Source organism: Lemur catta, chromosome 1 (assembly GCF_020740605.2).
Source record: "Lemur catta isolate mLemCat1 chromosome 1, mLemCat1.pri, whole genome shotgun sequence".
Classification (NCBI taxonomy): domain Eukaryota; kingdom Metazoa; phylum Chordata; class Mammalia; order Primates; family Lemuridae; genus Lemur; species Lemur catta.
Window position 1 is genome coordinate 224,375,163 of NC_059128.1, and position 14,237 is coordinate 224,389,399.

General features: G+C 33.5%; 1 protein-coding gene across 1 annotated transcript in view; it reads right to left on the reverse strand.

The window, feature by feature from the left end:
• The window catches only part of STXBP5L (syntaxin binding protein 5L), a 313,084-nt gene that overhangs the window by 258,235 nt on the left and 40,612 nt on the right, over positions 1–14,237 (reverse strand). Inside the window, exon 3 of the mRNA XM_045556950.1 lies at positions 9,667–9,764. Within this exon, the coding sequence (XP_045412906.1) occupies positions 9,667–9,764 (98 nt within the window). The remainder of the gene's footprint in view (positions 1–9,666; positions 9,765–14,237) is intronic.

A 14,237-nucleotide genomic window follows, 5' to 3' on the forward strand; every position in this document is an offset into this window, starting at 1 on the left:
AAGAAAAAAAAAAAAAGAAAGCTGAGGAAGTTTATCACCATTAGATTTCCCTTATAAGTAATGCTAAAGGGAGTTCTTCAAGTTGAAATGAAAGAATGATAAACCAGGGGTGGGGAAACTTTTCATGTTGAAGGCTGCATAAATTTAGCTGTAATCAAATAAGGCTGAATTTAAGAAACTTCATTTAGATATACTTAAAAATGTACATTTTTGTAAAAATCTAATTACCATGTACTTAGTAATTTCAAAAAAAAATGAAAACTATTTGCTAATTTTAAAGTTAACTAACATTTTAATGGCTTTGTTGTGTGTGCTTTTGTTGGAAAGTATTTGAATATTTAGTTGCAACATGGGGGTCCACAGTTTTAGCTGCTCCTCAAGATGGGTTTCAGTCATTTGTGACTTTAAGGGTGTCTTGATTTGGGTTAGATAGGAGAATGTATTAATCAATTTGCAACAATAAATGGTGAAAAGCAAGAAAGCATTTTTTAGGCATGTTGCCAAAGGTGTGGGTATTCTACTTTATTTTTCCATATTTCAATTAGATTTTTCTTAGCATCAAACAATGATTTTAAAATGTCATTTGCCGACTGGGCGCGGTGGCTCACGCCTGTAATCCTAGCGCTCTGGGAGGCTGAGGCGGGCGGATCATTTGAGCTCAAGAGTTCAAAAACCAGCCTGAGCAAGAGCAAGACCTCGTCTCTACTAAAAAATAGAAAGAAATTAGCTGGACAACTAAAAATATATGGCGGTGCATGCCTGTAGTTCCAGCTACTTGGGAGGCTGAGGCAGAAGGATTGCTCAAGCCCAGGAGTTTGTGGTTGCTGTGAGCTAGGCTGATGCCACAGCACTCTAGCCAGGGTGACAGACCAGGACTCTGCCTCAAAAAAAATAAAAAAATAAAAAAATAAAATAAAATGTCATTTACTGAAAACTCAATCAACTCCATCTGTAGTTCTTTAGTTGCCTTGGTGATACCAACTAGATAAGGCTGAAATGCTAATTTAAGTGTGATGTTATGATTCTCAAAGTCAATTAACCTTTCATTTTATTCTCCAATTAATAGGTCTATGATAGCTGCATATTCTTCAAATCATTCAAATACATCGTCCTACTTATCAATGACCTTTGGTAACTGAGGAAAACATTCATCTGAAATTTTTGTTTGAAGAAGTGCTTTGAAAACAGATAGCTTTTTTCAAAATGCTTGGATTTTTTGTCATATATCTTATATAGACTTAGTTTTACCTTGCAAAGAAATATTCAAGTCATTTTGATTAGACATGATAGCACACAGGAATGCTGCTTTCCTACAGAAATCTTCTTTCAATAATTCACATGCTGATTCTGTTCTTCATAAAATTTAAATATTTGTTCTCACAAGGATAAAATTTTGGCTAACACCTGTCCCTATGATAGCCAACACACTTTAGAATAACATGGCAAATCCACACTGAATACTTCATCATTCAACTTTAGCATGTTACAAAACTGATGATGTTGTGTTGCATCTGCATGAATATAGTTAATAATATCTACAACTTGTTGCAAAGTGTCACTTCAAATAGTAGCTTTAGCACAGAGACTTTGCTAATGCAAGATACAATGAAAAGAAATCAGAGCATCTGGACCTGTTAATACTTTTTCAACCTGTGCAATAAACCCTTCGTGTTTTCCTATCACGGAAAGTACACCATCCTTCACACACACTAAATTTACGAAACTGAGTTCAACTTCATGACATTTATCTTGAAAGTTGTTGAAGGTATCTATTCCCCATGTTCTGTTTGCAAGAGTGCCCAGAGTCAGTAACTCTTTGTAGCAAAGAAAATCGTCTGTTATGACCCAAGTGAGGTATAAAACCTGTGCCAAGTCAGTATTCTCAGTTGATTTATCCAAAGTGATTGAATTTTATATATATATATATATATATATATATATATATATATATATATATATTCTTTTTGAAGTATTGCATGAAGTTGTTCTGTTAAGTTGAAGGCTAATTCACGCTGCCAATCAGTTACGGTTCTCCTTGAAACAGGCAGTTGTTTGTACCTTAAAATGTTATAGGGTCTAAGCATCCTACAACTTTGACAATGCATTCTTTCACAATTTCCACATCACTGAATGGCTTCCCTTTTTTCCCAACTATATAAGCTACTTTATAGGTTGCTTCGGTGGTCTTATTGCTTGAAAGAATTATCTTTGCTTTTGCTTTTCATCTTTTAGTTTCTGCAATACAATCCTTCATGCCTCTCCCTCTAATTTAAAATATTTGTGGTCCTTATGAGTTTTATAATGCTGATGAGCACTGAACTTTTTTAATGTTGATACTGTAGTATCACAAAACAAAAAAAAATCATTTATCTTTAGCAGAAACAAGATAATATTGCAATTCCCAATCCTCATTAAAAAATCTGTTTTCTTCCTTCAGAGTTCTCCTGGTCTTCTTTAACGTGATGGGCTGTTAAGCAGACAAAATTAAAAAAAAAATGTCAAGTTGTGTAACTATTCACAAATTCCACTTAAAACAGAAACACAGTGCACCACTGTCAAAAGCTAATACTAGGCTAGCATATTGGACCCCCATAAACTCTTGACAACTAGCCTCATATGGTAGTGGAGCCAGTCAGGCGGGTGAAGTTAGAACTAAATAATGAGCACAGCAGCTGTCAATTTACCACCTATGGCTTACTTATGTTCTAATTGTGCCAGACAATCTGGGAGAATTATTTTATTGAAACTTATTTTTTGGTTTTTTAAATACATTCATTTTAAAAACAAAATAAAAATATAAAAGACAAACAAAAATGAATTAACAAAAATAAAAGTATTTGTTCTGTAAAATTTGGATTCAGACAAAAGGACGTAGAAGGCCACAGGTTCCCCACCCCTGTGCTAAACAGTAACACGAGCATAGAAAAGTATGAAATTTTTTTAAAGTAATATATAGAAAATAACAATGTTATATTAATATAAAGGTGATAAAAATCAATTTTATTTACATATAAATGTTAAAAGGCAAGATTATTAAAGAAAAACTTTATAAAATATATAAATATTTATATATAAATTATACAAGATATACTATAATTAAATTCTCTTAGTTGATACATAACATAGATATATAGAAATTGTGATATTAATAACATAGAATGTGGAGAAAAAGAGGTAAAATTATAGATTTCTTGTACTCAAGAAAAGTTAAATTGTTAGCTTAAAATAGACTGTCAAAACTATAGGGTATTCTAAGTAAGTCCCATGCTAACCACAAAGAATATACCTAAAGAAATTACACAAAAGAAAAATAGAAAGGAATCAAAGCCTGTCAAAACAAACAAACAGACAAACACAAAAAGGAGACAGAAAGACAGGAAAAGAGAGACAAAAGAACAACAAGAACAATGAGACAAATAGAAAACAGATGATGAAATAGCTATAATAAATTCCCCCCATCAATAATTGCTTTAAATGTATATGGATTAAACTCCCCATACAAAAGATATAGACTGGCTGAATGGATTAAAAAAAAAAAAGACCCAACGATATGCTGTTTATAAGAAACTCACTTTTGATTTAAGTACACACATAGCATGAAAGTGAAGAAATGAAAAATGCATTCCATGAAAATGGTAACCAAAAGAGAGCAGGAGTGGGGATACCTATATTAGACAAAACAGACTAAGTCAAAAACTGCCTCTACAAAGATTATTAAATAATAAGAGTGAATTCAAAAGAAATATATAAAAATTTTAAATATATACACACTCAACATCACAGCATCTAAGTATATAAATCAAATATTAACAGATCTGAGAGCAGAAATTTACAGCAACACAATAGTCGGCGATTTCAATCCTCTACTTTCATTAGTAGATAGAACATCCAGACAGGAAATCAACAAAGAAAACAGTGGACTTGAACAACAGCATGAACCAAAGACATATAGAACTTTCCACTGAACATTAGAATATAAATTTTTCTTGGTGCACACAAAATATTTTCCAGTATAAATCACGTTAGGTCACAAAACAAGACAACAAATTTAAGAAGACTAAAATCATACTAAGTGTCTTTTCTAAGCACAAGAATTGAAACTAGAACACAATAACATCAAGGAAATGGAAAAATGTTAAAATACATGGAAATAAAACAACATACTCTTGAACCATTGAAGGAAATCAAAAGAGAATATAGAAAATATCTTGAGATAAATAAAATTAAAACAAAATATATAGCAAAGTTTATGGGATACAGTAAATGCAGTACTAAAAGGGAAGTTTATAGTGATAAATTCCTACTTTAACAAAAAAAAAAAGTTATAACCTAACATTGTACCTCAAGGAACTAGAAACAGAAGTACAAATCAAGTCCAGAGTTAACAGAAGGAAATAAATAATAAAGTTTGTGGCAGAAACAAAATAGAGAATAGAAAATAGAAAAAAAATCAACAAAACTAGGAGTTGAGCATTCAGAAGGATTTTTTAAAAATTCAACACTTAACTAGACTAATTGAAAAAAGTCTAGTTTTAAATAAAACCAGAAATAAAAAAGGAAACATTATAACAGATGTCTCAAAAATAAGAAAGATCTTAAGTGAATCCTATGAAAAATTATATGCCAAAATATTGGACAACCTAGATAAAACAAATAAATTCCTAGAAATATACAACCTACTAAGACTTAAGAAGAAATAAAAAGCTTAAACAGACCAATAACAATAAAATTGAATCAGTAATCAAAAACCTCCCAACAAAGAAAAGCCCATGACCAGATGCCTTTATGGATGAATACAACCAAACATTCAAAGAAGAATTAAAACCAATCCTTCTTTTCCAAAAAATAGAAAAGGGAACATTTCCAAACCCATTTTATGAAGATAACATCACCGTGATATCAAAGTGAGACAAAAACACTGCAAGAAAAGGAAACTATAGGCAGAAAGTCTCTATTAAACATGCATGCAAAAATCCTCAATAAAATACTAGCAAACCAAATAAAATAGCACATGAAAAGCATCATATACCACACCCAAGTGGGATTTATCCCTGGAATGCAAGATTGGTTCAACAGTTAATATCAATTTGATGGTTAGTACATGTGGTGCTTGTTTTTCCACTCTTGGGATACTTCACTTAATAGGATGGGTTCCAGCTCTATCCAGGATAATACAAGAGGTGCTAAATCACCATTATTTTTTGTGGCTGAGTAGAACTCCATGGTATACATATACCACATTTTATTGGTATTAACTTATGAACACTTAAGTGCACATATAGTAATGACATTCATTGGGTGTCTGGCAGATGGGAGCAGGGAGGAGGGGATGGGTATGTACACACCTAATGGGTGAAGTGTGTATCATCTGGGGGATGGACACCCTTGAAGCTCTGACTCAAGTGGGGCAAAGGCAATATATGTAACCTAAACATTTGTAGCCCTGTAATACGCTGAAATTAAAAAAATAAATAAAAAATAAAGATTGGTTCAACATACACAAATCAATGTAATAAACCACCTTAACAGAATGGTAAAAGATAAAAACGACATGATCATCTCAATAGACCCATAAAAAGCATTAAACAAAGTTCACCACTGATTCTGAATTAAAATTCTAAACAAAATAAGAGGGAACTTACTTCATCGAAATAAAGCCCACAGCTTTATGAAAAGCCCACAGCTAACATCATCCCCAGTGGCAAAAAACAAAGTATTCTCTCTAAGATCTGTAAAAAGGCAAGGATGACCACTTTTTCCACTTCTAATCTAGAATAATTAGATAAGAAAAAGAAACAAAAGGAATTTAAACTGGAAAAAAAAGAAGTAAATTATCTCTATGTGTATGAAATGATCCTCTATAGAGAAAACCCTACAGACTTCATTAAAAAAAAAAAACCTTAGATTTAAGAAACAAATTCAGTAAAGTTATAGGACACAAAATCAACATGCAAAAATCAGTAGCATTTCCATACACTAAAAAATGAACTATCCACAAAAGATTTTTTCAAAGCAATTATATTTACAATAGCATCAAAAACAATAAAACACTTAGGAATAAATTTAACCAAGGAGGTGAAAGACTTGTACAATAAAAACTATGAAAAAAATTAAAGAAGACACAAATACACAAATAAATGAAAAGATATCCCATGTTCATGGATTAGAAGAATTAATACGGTTAAAATATTCACTCCAAGAGCAGCTCTAAGATGGTTGACTAGACACATCTGTTGATTACATCTTCCACAAAGAAGAACCAACATAGTGAGTAGATAACTACACTTTGAATAGATCATCTAAGATAGAACACTGGAATTCAACAGAGAAGTGACAGGAAACACCTAAAGCAAGGAAGGAGAGATAAGTGAGGCAGCCTGCTCAGGCAGGATCAGCTGGGAGCCTGAAGAGATTCCCTAATGCCAGTAAAGGACAAGTGAGAGAAACTCCCAGTGGTCCACATTCTCACCATGGATTCCTGCAATCCTAGTCATGGGAGAGTCCCTTGACACACACTGGCCATGAAACCAACATAGGAAACTGCCCAGAAACCACACAATACCATTACTCAAGAGAGGGAGCTCATGCTGAGTCACAAAAACCACCAAGTCCTAAGAATCTATAGCATGGTTCCACTTTGAGAGTCCAGGCCTTCACCAGACTACATCCTGCTCTAGAACCTAACAGCCCCAGCACTTCCACATCTCTGAAGCCTCATTGACACATCCCACCCATGGCCACTGTTGCATGGGCTTAGGTGGGAACCATCAGCAGCAATTCCACCCTCCCTAGCAGAGGGTAAGCTGTTACTAAAGGCTACAATACCAGTGGCTACCACCACCAGGACAAAACAGCAAGCCACTGGCAGCAACCCCATCACCCCAGTAGAGAGTTTGCTGAGATGAAAGCTTCCACACACACAGCTGCCACTGCCAGATGCTACCCCTGCTAAGTCAAACATGCTGCTGCTGGGGCCAAAGTAGGAGCAGACTATCACCTCCCACCTGCCTGCCTATGGCTGCTCCCACTGAAAGCAACTCCACCCTCCTTAGTAGCAGGGCCACAGCACAACTGCTGCTGTCTCCCTCTGAGCATTCCACTAGCAGCTGGAGATGAAAATCATTCCATTTACATTAATAGTATGAAAAAGAATATACTAGGTAGGAATTAACTTAACCAATGAGGTGAATGACTTGTATAAGGAAAACTACATAAAATTGCTGAAAGAAATTAAAAAGACATAAATGAAAATACATCCCATATTCAAGGATTGGGGGACTTAAAATTGTTAATATGTCAATACTACCCAAACAGATCTACAGATTTAATGCTATCTCTACCAAAATTGCAATGATGTTTTATGCCAAAATAGAAAAATCCATCCTAAAATTCATATGAAATCTCAAGTGATCCCAAATAGCCAAAACAATATGAAGAAGAATAAAGTTGGAGGATTCATACTTTCTCTAGTTTCAAAATTACAGTAATCAAAATAGTGTAGTACTGACATAAAGACATACATATAGACCAGTGGAATAGAATAGAGAGCCCACAAATAAACTCTCACCTATATGGTCAAATAATTTTTGACAAGGGTGCCAAGACCATTCAATGGGGAAAAGACAGTCTTTTCAACAAATGTTACTGGGAAAACTGGATGTAGACATGGAAAAGAGTGAGGTTTGATACTTTTCTAACACCATATACAAAATTAACTCAAAAATGGATAAAAGACCTAAACATAAAATCTAAGACTATAAAACTCTTAGAAGAAAACATGGGGCAAAATCCTCATGGCATTGGATTTGGCAATGATTTCTTGAATATGACACCAAAGTCACAGTCAACAAAAGGAAAATAATGGACTAATTGGACTTCATGAAAATTATAAAATTTTGTGCATCAAGAAGCAATCACTTTTGGTGGGAATGTAAAATAGCATAGCTGCTATAAAAAACAGCATGGTAGTTCCTAAAATATTTAAAAATATAATTATCATATGATCCAGCAATTGCACTTCTGGGTATATACCCAAAAGAACTGAAAGCAAGGTCTCAAAGAGATATTTGTAAACCCATGTTCATAGCAGCATTATTTACAATAGGTAAAACATGAAAGCAACCCAAGTGTCCATCAATGGATGAACAGATATCAAAATGTGGTATATACATACATAGAATATTATTCAGCCTTAGAAAGTAAGGGAATCCTGACATATGCTTCAACATGGATAAACCTCAAGGACATTATGCTAAATGAAATAAGGCAGTCACAAGAAAAAAGACAAATACTGTATGATTTAATTTATATGAGATATTTAGAGTAGTAAAAATTATAGAGACAGAAAGTAGAATGATAATTTCCAAGGGTTAGGGAGAGGAGGAATAGGGGAGTTATCTTTAAAGCAGGAGACAAATTTCAGTTTTACAAGATGAAAAACTTTCATGGAGAATGGTGGTGGTGGTTGCACAATATTATGAACTCATTTAATAACACTATACACTTAAAAAAATAAAAACTAAAATATACAGCTACTGTATGACCCCCTAGTTGCACTCCTGGGCATTTATAACAGAGATATGAAAACTTAGGTTCACATAAAAATCTATACAGAAATATTCAGAGCTGCTTTACTAACTAACAATAGCCAACACTGGGAACAACATAAATGCCTTTCAACAGGCAAATGGTTAAACTGTGGTACATCCATATCATGAACTATTATTACCCAACAGTATAAAGGAATAAACTATTGATACATGTAACAACTTGGATGAATCTTCAGATAATTGTGCTGAGTGAAAAAGGTCAATGTCCAAAGATCACGTACTATGTGGTTCCATTTATATAACATTTTTTAAGGGCAAAATTATTAAAATGAAGAATAAATTAATGATTGTTAGGGGTTAGAGGGATGGGATGTGGCTATAAAAGGGCAACATGAAGAATCTTTGTAGTGATAGAAAAGTTCTGTACCTTGACTGTATCAATGTCAATATCCTGGTTGTGACATTATACTATAGTTTTATAAGATGCTACAATTGGAGGAAATTAGGTAGAAGAGTATGGATTTCCCTGTATTATTTCTCCCAACTCCATGTGAATCTACAATTACCTCAAAATAAAAAGTTTAATTTAAAAAATTGAGATGACACTAAAGCAGAATTTGGGAGGAAATTGATAGTACTATAGGCACATATTAGAAAAGAAGAAAATTCTCAAATTAATGACCTGTTTCCACTCAGGAAACTAGGAAGAGAAGATCAAATTAAACCCAAAGAAGCAAAAGAAGAGCAAAGTAAGCAAAATAAAAATGATCAAAGCAAAAATCAGTGAAATAGAATATACGGAAACAACAAAGAAAAACAATGAAGCTGAACACTGATTCTTTTTGAAAATTAATATAATTGATAAACTTCTAGGAAGGCTCATGAGGAAAAAAGAGAAGACGAAATTACTAATAACATGAATTAAAGAAGGGACATGAATACTGATCTCAAAGACATCAAAAATATGCCAATAAACTTGACAGTATAGATTTTCACAATAGTTATTCACTTCTAAAGAAGCAATAAACTTTATTTGGTCATAAATATTTCTCTTACCTGAATGTTTAAACAAATGTAATTGGTATTAATGTAGTGAATAATAAACCAAAAAGGATACATTCGTATAGCACCTGTTCTCGTTCCAATAGCCAAGATTTTCTGAACCGGATCAAAAGCTAATGCTGTGGGCTGATAAGGGAAACCATGCCGGACTGTCTGAAAGAGATAAAACAATACAAATAGTCATCAAGGAATTAAAAATTAAAATCATAACAAGACACCATTATACATACAGCAGAATGCCTAAAATTATTTTAAAAAGAAAACAAAAGTACTACCACCAAATGTTGAAAAGGCCATGGAGTAATCTAAACTCATACATTGTTGGTAAGAGTATAAAATGATACAAACACTTTGAAAAAATGTCTTGTAGTTTCTTACAAAATTAAACATATACCTGTCTTATGACTTAGCAATTCTATTCCTATGTATGTACCCAGGGAAATTAAGAGCATTATGTCCACAAAATTATTTGTATAAGTATGCCCCCAGCACCTTTATTCATAACACTGAAAAACTGGAAATAACCTCGTTGTCCATCAACATAAGAACCAAATAACAACTATGGTATAACCATACAATGGAATACTATTCAACAATTAAAAGAAACAAACTACTAATAAGCGTAACAATATAGATGATTCTCAAAAACATTGTTCCAGGAAGCCATACACAAATGAGTTTATATAGTATGATCACATTTATATTTAGCTCCAAATGAAAACTAAGCTATGGTGGGAAAAAAATCAGAACAGTGGTTGTTTTTCAGAAGACTGACTGGGAAGGAATATGAAGGAACTTTATAGAGTGAAGGTAATATTCCATGTTTTCATAGAAGTTTGGATTACACAAGTATATACATTAGTTAAAACTCATCAAATTGTATAGTAAAATTTATGATTTCTCAGTATTTAAATTTTACCTCAAAAAAGGTAAGAAAAAAGTATTAGAAATAAATACTGATTTCTTTTTTTTTTTTTTAATTTCAGCTCATCATGGGGGTACAAAAGCTCAGGTTATATACATTGTCCATGTCCCGCCCATCCCCCTGAGTCAGAGCCTCAAGTGTGTCCATTCTCCAGACAGTACGCCTGGAACTAACCATGTAGTCATACCTCCACCTCCCCCCCCCCTCCCCGAGTCAGCACCTTCAAGCATGATCATTCCCCAGACGGTGTGCAATGCACTCATCATGTAGGCATATACCCATCCCCTCTCCCCAACCCCCATCTCAGTCTGATATCCAATTGGTATCCTTCACCGATGTGCATTTAGGTGATGATCAGGGAAACCAATTTTCTGGTGAGTACATGTGATGCTTGTTTTTCCATTCTTGGGATACTTCACTTAATATAATGGGTTCCAACTCTCTCCAGGAGAACCAAAGAGATGTCATATCACCGTTCTTTCTTACAGCTGAGTAATACTCCATAGTATACATATACCACAGTTTACTAATCCATTCGTGGATTGATGGGCATTTGGGTTGTTTCCACATCTTTGCAATTGTGAATTGGGCTGCTATAAACATTCGGGTACAGGTGTCTTTGTTAAAGAATGACTTTTGTTCCTTTGGGTAGATGCCCAATAATGGGATTGCTGGATCAAATGGTAGGTCTACTTGAATCTGTTTAAGGTATCTCCGTAATGCTTTCCACAGGGGTTGCACTAGTTTGCAGTCCCATCAGCAGTGTATGTGTGTTCCTGTCTCTCCGCATCTACGCCAACATGTGTTGTTTGGGGACTTTTTCATAAAGGCCATTCTCACCGGAGTTAAGTGGTATCTCATTGTGGTTTTGATTTGCATTTCCCTGATGATTAGGGATGCTGAGCATTTTTTCATATGTTTGTTAGCCATTCTTATATCTTCTTTTGAAAAATTTCTATTCATGTCCTTTGCCCACTTTTTGATAGGGTTGTTTGATTTTTTCTTGCTGATTTTCCTGAGTTCTAAATAGATTCTTATTATCAGTCCTTTATCTGATGTGTAGTATGTGAAAATTTTTTTCCCATCCTGTAGGCTGTCTCTTTATTTTCGTGACAGTTTCTTTGGCTGTGCAGAAGCTTTTTAATTTAATCAGGTCCCATTCGTTTATTTTTGTTGTTGCTGTGATTGCCTTAGGGGTCTTCTTCATAAATTCTTTGCCTAGACCAATGTCTGTAAGAGTCTTTCCTACATTTTTTTCTAGAATTCTAATCGTTTCCCATTTAAGGTTTAAATCTGTTATCCACCGTGATTTGATTTTTGTGAGAGGTGAAATCTGTGGGTCCTGTTTCAGTCTTCTACATGTGGCTATCCAGTTTTCCCAGCACAATTTATTGAATAAGGATTCTTGTCCCCAGTGTATGTTTTTGTCTATTTTGTCAAAGATTAGATGGTTATATGAGGATGGTTTTATATTTTGATTTTCTGTTCTGTTCCACCGGTCTGTGTCCCTGCACTTGTGCCAATACCAATCAGTTTTAAGAACCACAGCCTTGTAGTATAGTTTGAAGTCTGGCAAATTAATACCTCCCATTTTGTTTTTATTGCTTAAAATTGCTTTTGCTATATGGGGTCTTCTCTGATTCCATACAAAGTGTATAATTATTTTTTCTAAATCTGTGAAAAATGATGTTGGTAATTTAATAGGAATTGCAATGAATCTGTAGATTACTTTGGGTAGTATAGACATTTTAATAATGTTGATTCTTCCGATCCACGAGCATGGTATGGTTTTCCACGTATTTACATGTTCTGCAATTTCCTTCCTCAGTGTTTCATAGTTCTCCCTACAGAGGTCCTTTACCTCTTTAGTTAAATATATTCCTAGATATTTTATTTTCTTTGTTGCTGTTTTGAAGGGTATTGAGTCCTTAATTTGGTTCTCCGATTGAATGTTATTGGCATATATGAATGCCTCTGATTTGTGTGTATTGATTTTGTAACCTGAGACTTTACTGAATTCATTAATTAATTCCAGGAGTCTCTTGGTTGAGTCCTTGGGGTTTTCCAGATATAACATCATATCATCAGCGAAGAGTGAGAGTTTGACCTCTTCTTTCCCTATTTGGACTCCCTTGATTCTGCTCTCTTGCCTGATAGCTCTCGCAAGGACTTCCAATACTATGTTGAAAAGTAATGGGGACAGTGGGCAGCCTTGGCTAGTTCCGGTTCTGAGTGGGAATGCTTTCAATTTTTCCCCATTTAGTATGATGTTGGCTGTGGGTTCATCATATATGGCTTGTATCATTTTTAGGTAGGTCCCATTTATGCCTATTTTGATTTCTAACATTAAGGGTTAAAGTGTACTGACATCTGCAAATTTAAAATGCATCCAAAAAATAATATAGATGGGTAGGCAGATGGATGAATAGATATATTATAAAATCAATATATTAAAGTTATAATTGTCAAATCTAGGTGGTAAGAATATACATATATTGTACCCCCATAATATGCTGAAATTAAAAAAAAAGAATATACATATAAGAGTTCACAATATCATTCTTTCAACTTTTCTGTCATTCTGTTCCTGGTTTATAATCTAATAAATGGTATATATTAAAAACCTACAGCTAATATCATACTAATTAGCGAAAAAATGCTTTCCTTGTAAGGTTAGATACCATAGGAATATGTCCACTCTCACCCCTTCTATTCAACACTGTACTGAAGGTTCTATCCAGAGCAGTCAGGCAAGAAAACAAAATAAGATACATCCAGATTGGAAAGAAAGAACTAAAACTATTCACAGATGACACAATCTTGTATAAATACAATCCTAAGAAATACACTAAAAAAATTATTAGAACTAATAAAGGAGTTCTGCAAGCTGAGGTTACAAAATTAATGTACAAAAGTCAACCGTGAGATCTCTCAAGGCTACTGGAGCTCCTGATGACCAATTAAAGTATAGATTTCCACTGCTGCTTATTTAAACGAATACTTTTGACTCCTCCAAATTTATATTTCATATCACATTTGTTATATTTCACATTTTTAACAGTTCTTCAAGTGAATCTGTTTCAAGCATGTCTGTTAGATATATTTCTTATTAAAACATTGCCTGACAATTACTGAAAACTATGTGGAAAGATTTGAAAAAAATGTTCACACACTCATTCATTGACCAAGGGCATTGTTTATTGATAAGGGCATGGAGTACTTTATATATCTTTATGATTGAGCATTCCACCAATGCCAAGAAAAGAAAAATGACATTTTTTTCAGATTTATAAAAAACTTGAGTTGATGTCACTGATACAATGTGTTTTTATGAAAATAATTTCTTGGTCTGTCATGTGACAAAATCAGTAATAGAAATCCAGCACTTTACCACTAGATTATATTCAATATTTTTAATGGCGATTTCAAATAAAAATGAGAGTTTTAAAGTAAAAAAGTCAATTATATTTCTATATATTAGTAATAGACTATTCAAAAATGAAACTAAGAAAACAATTCCATTTATAATAAATAGCATCCAAAGGAATAAAACACTTAGGAATAAAATGAATAAAAGAAATGCATGGATTGGAAGAATTAACATCGTTAAAATGTCTATACTACCCAAAGTAATCTATAGATTCAATGCAATTCCTATTAAATTACCAACATCATTTTTCACAGATTTAGAAAAAATAATT